Here is a 14,711-nt window from a genome sequence, read left to right on the forward strand (position 1 = left end):
GGGGGTAATTGGATCAGTGCCTTGCAGAAGTTTTAATTACTACTATTATTGAGTACATGAACAAAATGACAACAAAAGAGAGAGGGAGCTCACTCACGAGAAAAGCAAAAATACAGGAATTGAAGCAAAGGTAATAAAAATCGAGCAAGAGAGAGAGAGAGAAAACCCGAATGTGAGACAGTAGTTGATGAAATAGGGAAAGCATTTAAAAGATTTTCAAAACTTTAAAATTTGTTGTAGAAGAATGATGTAGGAAAACAGACATATCTGTATATAACCCAGAGTGGAGATTTCATCTGTTTTTCACACTCAGCATTCTAAGTCCCACCCCCACTCTCCATATCATGACCCACAATAGTAACAGATCTCAAGTATCTCTACTTGGAGCTCTTCAACCTGGCTTAAAAGACACAGTAGGAAATGGCCAAAGGGCTCAGCTAAGGAACTCACAATCAAGGAGGCGGGCTTTAGTTAGTTGGACCTTCTTTCATTTAGTTCTCAATTTGTAGGGTAGCAGTAAAATGCTTTCTCATGCTCCCACACCTCCTAAAATGAATCCCTAGACGGCTCCACCACGCTCTTGAACCTTGGTGTGGCTTTTAATAAGAGTTTCTCAGAGCCAGAGGGTCTCAGCTGCCCTTAGAGGTAGATGACATCAGGATCCCTTTAGGCTCCTAGTGGAGCCACAAAGAGATGGGAGACATACTGAAGCTGTGTGAGGACTCTAGGCATAGTAAAGCATGAAGAAGTGAGTTCATGAGTCCTGGGATCCTCTTTTCCCCCAGAGACCCAACTCAGCCCACAACCAGGACTCAACTTTCCTTTTGCTTGATCATGCCATAGCCTGCCAATTGTCTCTGAATACAGCTCCCTTAGATTAGAGAGTTCTGCATCACAGCCCCCGTTCTAGCACTGAGAACAAGCACCCTACTATTACACAGAGCAGAGCTTCTCATAGCTTCTCCCCATTCTTCATTCTTTTGGAGATTTGGCCACTGCAGCATGAGTACAATATTCCTAGGTGGGAATGCCCACAAGCCCCATCCTGGGTTTACATGAAAATAGACATTTAAGAAGCCTCCTGCTGTCAAAGGTTCTAAGTGGGGCTCTTCTCCCCTCTGTTCCTTGAAAAAAGTAATAAACTCACAGAAACAGGGAAGGAATAACCACAAGAACAAATTGGATGAATTTCCTCCTTTATACAGTGAACGATAACAGTAAAAAAAAAAAAAATCTGTACTATTCCTTTCAAAGCCATTATATGAAATCTTTCATCAATAATCACCCCTGCTTAGCCTATCACTTACCTGAAACCAGCTTCTCACAATTAAAAAAAAAAAAGAAAAAGCAGATAAAAGAGAAAAAAAATTTCCCAATTTCATTTATCCTTGAAAAACATGGCCTCTTTTTCTTGCTATTTTTCTCCAGAGACAAGATCCCCTCAAAGATTAAAAAGTCTTTCAGAAGGGTGGGAATATCTTTCTTCTCTCCCCTTCTCATTTGCATGTGTGCCTGTAAGCTCACACACACTCAGAGGTTTTCAAAAATATACAGAAATTGCTGTGATATGTGAAATACATTTGAAAACATCATCTAATCCCTAGAAGATTTGCTTCTGAATTTTTCCCAAGAAGGATATCAACACTGCAACTGATATCACACCATGTGGATATTTTCTTTCTCTTCCCCTCAATCCTTCTTTCAATATAGATAAAAGCAATCTTACCAGTCAATCCCAGTAAATTTTGTTGGCTAATTTTCTTAATAAAATTTTCTCCAATGGAACACAAAATTAAAAAAAAAGTATACAAATATATTAACAAAATCATTAATAAAGGCTACTTATGTGTTCTGGGTTAAAATAGTTTATTTTTGTTATTTTGTACTTTACAAATTTTTTGCAAGTAGCAAAAATATGAGTGCAAGATTGTATTAGAAGAGGAGATGTAGTTGGTTATCCCTATGGTACCCACAGACATTTGTAGGAACTATAATGAAGCCTCTTTCATTAATAGGAGCAAACTCAGAACCTGCCAAAGAGGGGAGGGGAGTCTCCAGGTGCAGAGGCCAGTTCTCACTCCAATTCCACTTCTTTGAAGGTTTTCTGGATAACCCCCATTACCATCAAGGTGACCACAGGTGGGTTTTTTCCATATAATATGGTCCTGGTCTAATTTTTATTCAAGCAAGGGGCAGAGATGAGGTTGGAACTTTGATTAAAGGCTTAATTCAAACTACAGGGAAAGACAAACTAACAGTAACCAGAAGCAAGGTAATTTTTTATACAACTCACTTTTCTCACCTTCTAGTTGATGCTTCGTCTCAAGGAACCCCTGTTGCCTGATTTTGTCTGTCCCCAACACCAGGAACTGATTCTCTGTATCCCTGCCCACTGTCCACATTCAGGAAGGGGAGGAGACGAGAGAGGGCAAAAGAAGCTGCCCTTCCCAGTTGTGCTTTGTTTCCTTTATAAGAAGGGATCCTAGTCAGATTTGATGTTAATTATCAAGACTGACTTAGCCTAGTAGGTGCATCAGAATCACCTGCAGGGCTTGTCAAACCACAGCTTGCTAGGCTTCAACCACAAAGATTCTTTTTTTTTTTTTGTGGTACGCGGGCCTCTCACTGTTGTGGCCTCTCCCGTTGCGGAGCACAGGCTCCGGACGCGCAGGCTCAGCGGCCATGGCTCACGGGCCCAGCTGCTTCGTGGCATGTGGGATCTTCCCGGACCGGGGCACGAACCCGTGTCCCCTGCATCGGCAGGCGGACTCCCAACCACTGTGCCACCAGGGAAGCCCAACCACAAAGACTCTTGATTCAGTAGATCTGAGGTGGAGCCACAGAGTTTGCACATCTAACAAATTATGAGATGCTGCTGTTGGTGCTGGACCGCAGTTTTAGAATCTCTGACTGAGCCCATATCCATTAAAGATGATTCTTTTAGAGACTTCCCTGGTGGTGCAGTGGTTAAGAATCCACCTGCCAATACAGGGGACATGGGTTCGAGCCCTGGCCCGGGAAGATCCCACATGCCGCGGAGCAACTAAGCCCATGCACCACACCTACTGAACCTGCGCTCTAGCCCACGAACCACAACTATTAAGCCCACGTGCCACAACTACCGAAGCCTGTGTGCCTAGAGCTCATGCTCTGCAACAAGAGAAGCCACTGCAATAAGCCCACGCACCACAATGAAGAGTAGCCCCCTGCTCGCTACAACTATAGAATGCCCACACGCAGCAACAAAGACCCAATGCAACCAAAAATTAATACATTTATTTTTTAAAAAAAAGAGCTTCTGTGGTTTCTGGGGTGGAGAGTCAGATAAAGTCACATTTAGCAAAGTCTTCAGTCGTCATGGGCTCACAGATTGAATACCATGCATTGGTGAGGAATTCCTCGCAGGACTCAAGAGATGCAGGTGCCTCTAGCTTTAGCCCCAGGGGATCACAGTCAAGGGTGTGCGGGAGACTGGGACAAGACTCTCAGAGGAATATGATTGGTCCAAACTTAAATCCTCACAGAAGTTCACGGGGGCCCTGCAGTTCCCAGCATCGTCCCTGGGAAACACTCTCACAGTCCCAGGGACGTAGGGAGGAATCAAAGGGAGGTTGTCAAGGACACTGGATGTAATACCCTCCAGAGATGGCAGGCATGGGCCAGGGTGCATCGGATTTTCGGGATCCAATGGAGGACCCAAGGGTTGAAGATCAGGGGCGCAACAGCACCCGGAAGGCTTAGAAGGATGCTGCAGCCATGGGCTCAGCAATGCAGGGTTGTCCATCAAGGGATCGCCAGCAAACGGGAGCTGAGCTTCTAAGTCCAGAGATGGGTGCGTTGTATCTAAGGACAAGCGCCTCTTAGTCCGGGCCCGGACAGTCGGATCCTGAGTCCCCTCTTCCCAAGGACGACGACGAGGACCATATCGTCCAGGTAGGTGGAGATCCGCAGCAGATGGACCTGCGGTCAGCGGCGGAGTCAGGCCGGGTTCCGCGGAGCTGTAGGCAGCCGCAGCCCCGAACTGGGCAGCGGAGCAAGAACCCCGGGCCGGCGAGGGGGGCGGGGACGCAGGATCCACAGGGGCTCGACAGCGGGTCCCACGGCAGGCGGCCACGGGTGGACGGCGGTGCGAGCTGCTGCGGGACGGACAGTGCCTCCGGCGGAGCGCGGGTCCCCCATGCGCGCGGACCTCCCTCCAGGCGTTCAGGAACTGGCTGCTGGGCTCCGTGGGCTGCGTGTGGTCCACCACGGTCCGGTCCTGCCCGCGTTTCCACAGCTCGTAGCGCTCCGGGTTGCAGGATGCGCACGAAGGCGTCCATGGAGAAGGCGACCTGTGCCTCCCCGCAGCTGCACTGCGATGCCACTGCGCCGTAATCGATCCAGCGCGGTGAGGCGAAATTGATGGCTTCCGCGCAGTTGAAACCATGGTTGAAGCCGGAGTGGTAGCCATAGGGAAACGTCACTATGAACTCTCCAGCCTCCTGAGTGACCCGACCGAAGGGGATGCCGTTGTCCTTGAGGACCGTGGGCGAGATGAGAGCCACCTTGTGCCACAGGAAGGCCTTACAGCCCCGCGAGCTGCCCGGGAAAAGCTCCCTGGCCAGGAGTTCCAGGCACCGGCCGTGCTCCGGGGGCACCGCGTACCAAGTCTTGGGCTCCCCGAAGTGCAGGTAGTTGATGCTGTAAAGGTCCATGTCCTCCGTGTGCCAGGCGAAGGCGGTCTTCCACATGCCAAAGTAAAGGTAGGGGGTGTTGACGCCCTCGATGACCACTCCGCACTCCTGTTCCAGCAGGTCCTGAATGGTTCCCAGATGTCCAAGGTTCCACTGCTTCGTGTTTTCATCGAATAAGGAGCCACTGACGTCCGCACCATATACTGGTGAACCATAGGGGCGTGTTTTCCAATATTTTCGCTCCAGATCCTCAAAATCAGAGTAGAATGGAGTCTGGTGTTTTTCACTGTTTGTTAAGCGGCGATACTCGCTCACGGTCATGGCTTTCTTCTTTTTGTGGTGCTGAGTAAACACACCTGCCTGCCCAGAAATCACCTGCTGGAGGGGAGCGGCTATTAAGATGTCATCGATGTCATCATAGGTCTCTCTGGCTTTCCAGTCCTGGGGTGGAATGATCTTAGCCAGGCCTGCTCGGTGTGCACCTTGGGATTCCATATAAGCAATGTATTTATTGAAATCATTAAACTCTTCTTTGGTTGGACGAAATACCATTATGCTACAACTTGGGTTCTGGGCCCAGTTGGACTTAGACTTCATAGCTTTCATTAATAAGCAAGAAACTCCCAAGTTTTTACTTATGTTCTGGATAGGTGAGGATGCTGGTAAACACTACTTTTTCAAAAATGGGTTGGAGTATATCAGCAGGAACCCCCAGTAGACTTTAGTGCAATGAGTTGATAATATTTCTTAGGCTTGCTGATTCTACAGGGGACTCCACGCTGGGCAGAAGCCTTGCTCAGGACTGATGCTGGCTGAGCCTGCAAGTCTGTGATGTCCTTGGTTGACACTTGGCTCTGGTCTCTTGAGCTCTAGTGAATCACCACCCAGCCCTGGGTGGGTATCCCAAATGTGTCTTCAGGGCAGTATTGGAAACAAAACCTAAGAAAAAATACAATACAGACAGGTTGCAAACTAATGTTTGGAGATAGTTACTAGGGAACTACAAATAACACACCACCATGGAATATAATTGCATATCCAAAGAAAGGCTAAAATTTCATAAGATTGACAGTACAAGAAATGGTGTTGTTGTGAACAGTGGAAATTCCTGTACTCTAGTAAGGAGAATGGAAATCATTACATTCACTTTGAAAAACTATTTGGACAGTATCCACTAAAACTGAACTTACCCATGTGCTATGATTCGTGCCTAGGATATGCGTATATCTGTGCAATGAAAGTCAAGTCCAAGAATGTTCAAAACAACATTATTTCAGTAGCCAAACACTGGAAGCAACTCAAATGCCAGTCAACATTAGAATGGTTAAGTACATTGTAGTGTATTCATACAATGGAATACAATACAGCAATGAAGATAAACAAGAACTACATGAAAATATAAGAATAATTCTATAAACAGAATACTGAGCAAAATTATCCAGACCCAAAAGAATATCTATTCATTGCTTCCATTTATATAAAGAGAAAAAGGAGGCAACGTAATCTATGTTAGAAGTCAGAGTAGTGGTTACCTTTGTGAGAGAGAGAGGTTGTGAGTGGGGGTGTGAGGAAGTCTCTAGAATAATGTGAATATTCTATCCTGAAGCCAGGTGCTGGTTACACAGCCATCAGAATGGCTCACTGTCATAAATCATCAAGTTATGATGATTTTTACAAATTTCTGTGAAATAAAAAAAAAATTTCTGTGAAATAATTTTTTTAATTTATTTAAATTATTTAAATAAAATTTAAAATATAGTTTAGGGTGAAAAGCATTAAAGGAGACAGATATCTTTCATTGTACCAAAAGGAAAAGGAAGGGTGATTGAAAATATATGAACTAAACATTCAATTGAAGAAGCTACAAAATAGAAGAAGAGAAAGAAGGGGTAGGAGTAAAAAGTAACAAAAAATAAAGAAAAGTTAATGAAAGAAAACACATACAACACCAAATACTGATGACCAAAGTTATTCTTGGAAGAAATTAAGCATAGCAATAAAACATGGGCATAACTGCGCCTAAGAAAGAAGGGGAAAATAAACCACTAGGAATGAAATAGTGCACGAAAGAATTTTTAAGATCTCAAAAGAGAATCTTAGGAGAAACGTGACAGCAAGATTTTCAAAAGATAAGAGAAAAGAATAATTTTCTGGAGAGGAAACATATCCAAAATGGATCCAAGAAACACCAGAAAGCTTGAATAATACCCCAGTATAAGAAGCTGGTTCAAAGTACGACACCTGAAAGTCCAGGGAACACATCATTTTATATGTGAATCTAGAAAAGTTGAAAGAAACAGTTAACTCTTACTGTGCAAATTGTCTCAGAGTACATAAAAAGTTGGAAAGCTACTCAGATGAGGCTATTCTTATCTCTGATAGCAAAACGAAAAAAGGACAATAAAAAAATAAAGCTACAGGCCATCATTGTTTATAAGCATAGATGAAAACATAAACTGGAATGTCATCCAATGAAATACAGCAATATAATAAAAGAATAGAAATAGAAATAGAAAGGAAGAATGATTCAACACTGGAAAATTTAATGATATAATTCAGAATATTAACAAAGTAAATGAAAAATACCATCATCTTATAGGTACCAAAAAAGCATTTGATGAAATGCCAAATCCATTCATGATTTTACATTCTCACTTGCAAAGCATCAAGAGAAACTTGTTTTGTAAGATAAAGAATTTCAAGGTAAAAAATAGCAAGGATCATTCTTAACAGTGAAACAAATGTAACATTCTCATTAAAGTTAGGAAAAAGAGATGCATCAACATGAAAAGCTGCTCAACATGACTAATTATTAGAGAAATGCAAATCAAAACTACAACGAGGTATCACCTCACACCAGTTAGAATGGGCATCATCAGAAAATCTACAAACAACAAACGCTGGAGAGGGTGTGTTGAAAAGGGAAACCTCTTCAACTGTTGGTGTGAAGGTAAATAGATAGAGCCACTATGGAGAACAGTATGGAGGTTCCTTTAAAACTAAAAATAGAATTACCATCTGATCCAGTAATCCCACCAGTGGGCATATACCCAGAGAAAACCATAAGTCAAAAACACACATGCACCCCAATATTCATTGCAGCACTATTTACAACAGCCAGGTCATGGAAGGAACCTAAATGCCCATCGACAGACGAATGGATAAAGAAGTTGTGGTGCATATATACAATGGAATATTACTCAGCCATAAAAAACAATGAAATTGAGTCAGTTGTTGAGACGTGGATAGATATAGACTGTCATACAGAGTGACGTAAGTCAGAAAGAGAAAAACAAATACCGTATATTAATGCATGTCTGGTGAACCTAGAAAAATGGTACAGATGAACCGGATGCAGGGCAGAAGGTGAGACACAGATGTAGAGAACAAAACTTTGGACACCAAGGGGGGAAAACCGTGGTGGGGTGGGGATGGTGGTGTGCTGAATTGGGCGATTGGGATTGACATGTATACACTGATGTGTATAAAATTGATGACTCATAAGAACCTGCCGTATAAACAAACAAAAAACAACTAATACTAAGCTTTCTTTGGATTATTTGTATGGAAATATGTTAATATAAATGTTTCAGACATTATATGAAATTTCTAAAAATCTTATATGTTCTGGTATAATGTTATAAGTCATAATTCTATTACTTTAAAATGTATATCTCAGAAATAACTAAATTTCCTTGTCAAATGCATTATTATGAACTTTCATCAAATCTTTAACCGTGGTCATTTTTAAGTCTTTTGTCATTTACAGACAGTTCTGGGTGTACTCTGATGCTTTTGCAAAAATGTTCCTATAAGAGGTTTTCATCTTCAGGGAATTCATGGAAAAGACTCTGACAAGTACACGTTTCTGGTAACTGACTATACTGCTGAATTGAATGAATAAGCATTCTCACAACACTAATGGAAAACTGATGAATTCATAAAAGTGCTAACAAAGATCAAGATTTTAAAAAAATTAATTACATGGGACTGAGTGAACTGAGGAGGATGGTTATAATTTTTTTGACCTTCTGTTTGAATAAAAAGAAAAAAATCCCACAAGGACTCAGAGGCAAAAAATATACAAATCAATTTTCACTGCAAGTAAAGGAGCTGTTACTGTGGAGGATTACTGGACTGAATGTCATTATTATGACATAGTATGAGTGTGTTTCGTGTTTGGTAATTGCAATCCTTGTTGCTCTTGTTGTGGTCATCCATTTACAATGCTTGGTGTCAGTTTATCTATCCCTTAGAAAAATAAAATACAGTGTGTGTGTGTGAAAAAAAAGAAACATATTGAACATACTCCAAGATCAACTTGAACTGTATGGAGCCATATGTAATAGTTATAATTTTAGGACAGAAAATATATGTGTACAAATGAAAAAGGAAAAAAGCAAACTATCTCATTAACCCAATTTCAAGTGCTCCCTTAATACTGTTTCCTAATCCTCTTAAGCTCCCTTAATTTCCACCATTCAAATATTCTCTTTCACTTTTCCCTGTCCTCAAACATCAGGCACACCTATTCCACCCCACTTCGAATCCTTCGAATGTCCTAAAAGTCCCTAAGTGATCTGGCCCACCAACACCTCTTGACCTCATCCCTTTCTACCCTGCTCCTTTCTCTCTCCTTCCAAACACATTCCTGGCTGTGTCTCAAAAAAGGCCTGTATAGTCTTGTCTGATGGTCTTAGCACCATGGCAACTCTCAAGCCTCAGCCCAAACATCACCTTTTCAGTGAAGTCTCCTCTGATCCTCTTGCTCTGGATAAAAGTAGAGACAATTTTCCTTCCACGAAAACAGGTACTCTCTCAAGAGAACAGTTTCAAGTGAAACTTGAACTGATGGTCAGTACCCATGTATCTCTCCCAGATTCTACTCAACTCAGCCCCACCCTAACTGCATCATTCCTGATGCCATCACAATTGAATGGCATCAGCTCTTCCAACTGTCTAGTAAAAGGACTCATTTTTAAAGTCATCAGCCCACAAAACACAGGTGTTTTGCCTGAAATTTTTCCTTTAAGATTTCTTACAAGAAAATATATGGGATCTAAAAGTCATACAAATTTCAGGGTCCTTTTAGGTACAGAGGGATTTTCCTGGGAAAGCTGCCAGAATGGGCGGAGCTAGCACAGTGGTCAGGGCGTTAACCACCACTAGTATCTGGTCAGCACAAGAACCAGGGAGAGGAGAAGAAAACCACGCTAAAGAAATCGGTGAGGAAGAGCTCAACTGCCTTTAGAGAACAGAGGCATTGAACCTTCCTCACCCTGTAGTCTCCCCAATAAGACTAAGATCAGCTGGCCTGCCATTGTTCCAAGTAATAGAAACTCCCCACATCTCCTATGGTCTGCAAGAGGTGCCAGAGGTCCCTATATGTTATCTGGGGTCCATTCAAGACAAGAGGAAGCTGGGGCTGGGGCCCAATCCTCTACCACCTCTCTCCCCAAAGAGACTCCCCAAAGCCACTATTTGGCTTAAACATAACACCTTTATCCTTTGGGTCTGGGATCAGGGACAAAATAATAGCCAAGGAAGGGCTTGCTCTCTGTGACCCCTGCTGGTAGCTTTTGTAAGAGTGCATCAAATGCAAGAGGGAAGAGATATGGGAACATATGCATATGTATAAGTGATTCACTTTGTTATAAAGCAGAATCCAGCACACCATTGTAAAGCAACTATACTCCAGTAATGAATAAAAAAAAAAAAAAGAGTACATAAAACGAATGTTTCCTGCAGACCAGAATACTGATGGCAGGGGCCCTTTGAGTGAGCAGTAGTAGCTCTTTGTACCTCTGCCCTGGAGCCTCATGCACCGTGGAATATGCAGAAGGTAGGTAATGGAGGATCAAAAGAATTCGCTTTTCTCCTTTTCTAACTTTAATGTCAATGATAGAAGAAACAATCTCGAGGTCTCTACAGAATGTATTGGTAATAAATGGTGGGGGGGGGGAGTCGTTGACAATCTAGCCTATCCCTGAGGGAGTGTGACCAATGCAGTTAACTTAGTCTCTAAAGATTGGGTGGAAGTCAAATAATATCTCTCTTCCTATTCCAGAAACACTTGAGGAGCACTCAAGGGTCTTGGGGATAGATTGTTATGAAGGAGAAGCATTGTTCAAAAATGACCCTAGATGTTCATCCTAAGATGCTTGAACAGTAGGCTAGCCTAGACTCCTTCCATGACTGGACGGCTATAGCATCCAAAAGGGCCCAAGGTCCCCAGGTGCCTCCTAATGTACAGGGCTGTTGGCTTTCCCAGACAGCTCCTGTAAATGGCTGGCATGATATCTAGGCAGCTTACTTCCCCAAGCAGTCTGAAGGTCCCTTTCCTAATAAAGTGGCTGTCATCAAAGCCCTATATGAAGGAAGAGCAATGGGGAAGGGGCCTCCACTACAACAAAACCCTCCTCCACATGGGATGCCCCTCCATGTAGATGCTGAAGAAATGCAGAACCTATGAGAGCCTTAGTCTTGATGTGTTTCCTGAACTCATATTGTATGACTTGTGGAATTTTCCTCCATGCAGAAGGGGACTCAAAAGATGGGAAGAAAGCAAATAGTAAGGTTTCATCAGGGTTAGGGTTAGGGTTTTCCAGTAAATTTATCCTGGGTAAAAAAGGAAATGAGAACATGAGGGCAATGATGGAGAATGAAACAGTGTTTGATTCATGGGCTGAATGTCTCCATTAGGTCAAATACTTCTATTAGAACACTAGGAAATGTAAGCTAGAAAGAGAATGGGATGCTTGAAACATAGGTGGTACTATCTTTATTCCCATTTTATGGAGGAAGAAACTGAGGTGTAGAAAAATTTATATTTAAGCTAATAGCTTGTGTTCTCAATCCCTGGAGTTATTTTTGTACTTGACTTATCTTCCATTTAAAACTACTTTGAGAGCATTGTCTAGGCCTTTTTCATCATCATATTTTCCAAGGGATCTTGGTACTTCATATAGTGCACACTCCAAAAATGTTTATTAAAAAAATAAATAACTAAAATCATTTGGTGCCCACTGCAATCTCTCTCCTCTTGGTTACACCCCATCTTTCTTCCTACTCTCCAGTCTCAGGGTAAAACAAGATACTCCCCCTCTCCAGAGCTAATCTTGCCATTTAAACTCCTTAAATTGACACCTCCCATGCATTCCAAAACTATGGTCAATCAAATGATCACTATCACCTCTGTAAAGAGTTAAATCATCAGTCATCAGTCTGCTGATTTAAGCTGCATTCGTTCTCCTACCTTCATTTCAATACCCAACATGTCAAAACATAAACAAAAATAATCTACGTTTACAAAAGCATTTTCTCATCTCTCTAGGCTTCTGATTCTGACCCCACTTCTCCACTGAAATTCATCACTGTAAATCATCACATCGTCTCCCAAGTGCTGTTCCGTGGGTTACACTTTCTCTCTCTACATCACTGATTCATGGCACACCTCCTTCCTCCTAAAATGTCTCTGACCTCCAGGGCACTGATAGTCTTCTCCGGTTCTTCTCTTTCTCCTTGGTTCCACTTCTTTTTCTACTATACAAATGCAGTCTTATTTCAAAGCTGAATTCTCATCTCTCTTTTAACTCTTTTTATTTCTCCCTTTAAATTTCCTTTTTATGTTCACGGCTTTCTTTAGTATCACACTCTCTCTCTCTTTAAAGATATTATTTAGTGCCGCAGCTTTCTTGAATAGCAGTGACTTTCTCCTGCGCTTCTGATTTGCTTTTCCTTCTTGACTGGCCACTGAGTCCCTGAAAATCAACTTGTTTAGTACAAAATGATCATCTTTATCCTGAAATTAACTTCTTCCTTTAGAAATCTTCTTTTCTAAGGAGGGTAATACAGTATCCTAGTGTCCGTTGGCTATTACATCTCCCTCTCCCTAGACATAGAGCCGCTGATGTCAGGAGATCCCATGACAGTCTACTGTGAGGCCTCAGGGACATCTGTATACCCCAGGGAGGCTTCCTGTGCTCTCCTTCCTTATATAAGGAGCCAAGGATCCAGCTTGCCTTCCTTTTCTACTTATAGCTGTCACCACTCAAGCTAGACCCTGAGGATCTACAAGTACTGCTCATTTGTATCATGTGATAATCTCCCCATCTCACCCTAATTTATAATCTTAACAATTCTTCTACAATGATTTTATTTAAAACTATATAAAAATATAATCAAATTCTTCATTCTATATGAAAACTTCCTCTAAAGAAGTGAAAAGAGAAGAGTGAAACAATTTAGAAGGAAAATTATGTCAAAAATTTAAATACCATGCTAAGGGTCTTTCCTCTAATAAACAATAAAATGCTGATTATGAATATCACACAGGTCCTCATTTCTTATTGAATTATTAATAGACAATGAAAACAAGCCTTGAGTTGAGTTTTTGTTTTTGTTTCTTTTTGGCTTTGCACGTGGCATGTGGGATCTTATTTCCCTGACCAGGGATCAAACTCGTCCCACTGCAGTGGAAGCACAGAGTACTAACCACTGGACTGCCAGGGAAGTCCCCTGTATTTGTTTTATAAACTAAATTATTTCCTTGTTACATTTCTAAGGATCCTAGGAGGAATGATGCCGGGCTACCATGTATATAAAATAATGTAGATACACATTAGTCTTCAGATATCGAGCATCCAAAGGAAATACTCTGATTTTGTAAGTGTAACTCTGTGCTCAAATCAAAACTTCTCAGAATTTGCCGATTACAATTCCGGTGATCCTTCAGTGCTCCAGACAAATGTCTTCTCTATGGGTCTCAGATGGTTGCTTTTACTGTGAAACCACCTCCATGTTTCTTTCAATTGGAACCACAGGTACTAGTTGAGAGTAAGTACCCTTTCGTTTCAGTTACTCTTCCATTTTACCCTTATTCATGGTAACCCCAGTAACAGAAATTCTTCATCTAAGGAAACTTGACAATTCTGACAATTGAAGAAAAGTATTTTTAGCAGAATGATTAGACTTGATGGACTTCTGGAAATTTGGAGTCTTTCAAAAATAATTCCTCCAAGCTTTCCTGGTGTGTGTGTGTGTGTGTGTGTGTGTGTGTGTGTGTGTGTGTGTGTGTGTGTGTGTGTGTGTGTGTGTGTGTGTGTGTGTGTGTGTGTGTGTTAAACTGGGGAAGGTAAGAAGTGAAGTCAGTTTAATAAATCCTCTCACTGTGGCCACTGTCCAGTTTGCTTATTGTACAGATTGCTCAACAATTTCAAGACAGCAGGAAAGCCTTCTTGTCTTTTATGTTCCGTGCATATTTCAAAGCTATTATTTCAAATGAGGATTGTTGACAGAATGCCTCAGACCTTAGCCATTGTTTCTGCTGACAGCCAATACCTAAATGCTGTGTTTAATAAATTTCCTCTCAAGTTAGAAAGTCTACTTACTGTTTATTGAAAATAATTATAACCATAATATTTGATGGCTAAATAAATTCTATTTGATGGAGATAAGTGACTCAACATTCCCCCTATTATTGGACAGTTATTTTGTTTTTTACTTTTCCACAAGTATTACTAATCCCCTATAAATATCCTATACTTCAGTACCTAGATCAGTATATTTGGTAAAACATTAAATAATGAAATGCCTTGGATTAGATATCTAGAAATGGAATTACTGCATTGCAAGATTTAAACATTAAAAATACGTATAATGTATCGCCAAACCTTTCCGGAAACATATCACTTTACATCCTCAACCATTAACTTTACTCTGAAAAACAATCTTTAATAATTTGTTAAGAAAATTATTGTGAAAAATTTTGGTGAAAAACTGTAGCTCAAGTGTTAATTTATACTTCTTAAATTACAACTAAGATTGATTTTTTCGTCTTCAGTGAATCTAGCCATTTGTATTGGTTCATATCCTTTGCCCATTTTTCTCTAATACGGTTCTAGTGTTTTTTCTCATCTACTTACATGAACATTTTATATATTATGTGACTATTTCACATATTACACAATATATGAACATTTTACAAATTGCTCATGTGAACACTTTACATGTTAAACCCTTTGTTTAATGTGTTCATAG

At 41.3% G+C, this 14,711-nt stretch overlaps 1 protein-coding gene across 1 annotated transcript; it reads right to left on the reverse strand.

Annotated features, from left to right (window-relative positions):
- Window positions 1-3,254: 3,254 nt before the first annotated feature.
- On the reverse strand, window positions 3,255-5,281 carry LOC132525335 (lysine-specific demethylase 4D-like). The gene is given in 3 exon segments (XM_060157884.1): window positions 3,255-3,472; window positions 3,475-4,291; window positions 4,293-5,281. Coding segments are annotated over 3 exon segments (1,956 nt in total). The 5' UTR covers window positions 5,280-5,281; the 3' UTR covers window positions 3,255-3,320.
- Window positions 5,282-14,711: the final 9,430 nt, after the last annotated feature.

Source organism: Lagenorhynchus albirostris, chromosome 9 (assembly GCF_949774975.1).
Source record: "Lagenorhynchus albirostris chromosome 9, mLagAlb1.1, whole genome shotgun sequence".
Taxonomy (NCBI): domain Eukaryota; kingdom Metazoa; phylum Chordata; class Mammalia; order Artiodactyla; family Delphinidae; genus Lagenorhynchus; species Lagenorhynchus albirostris.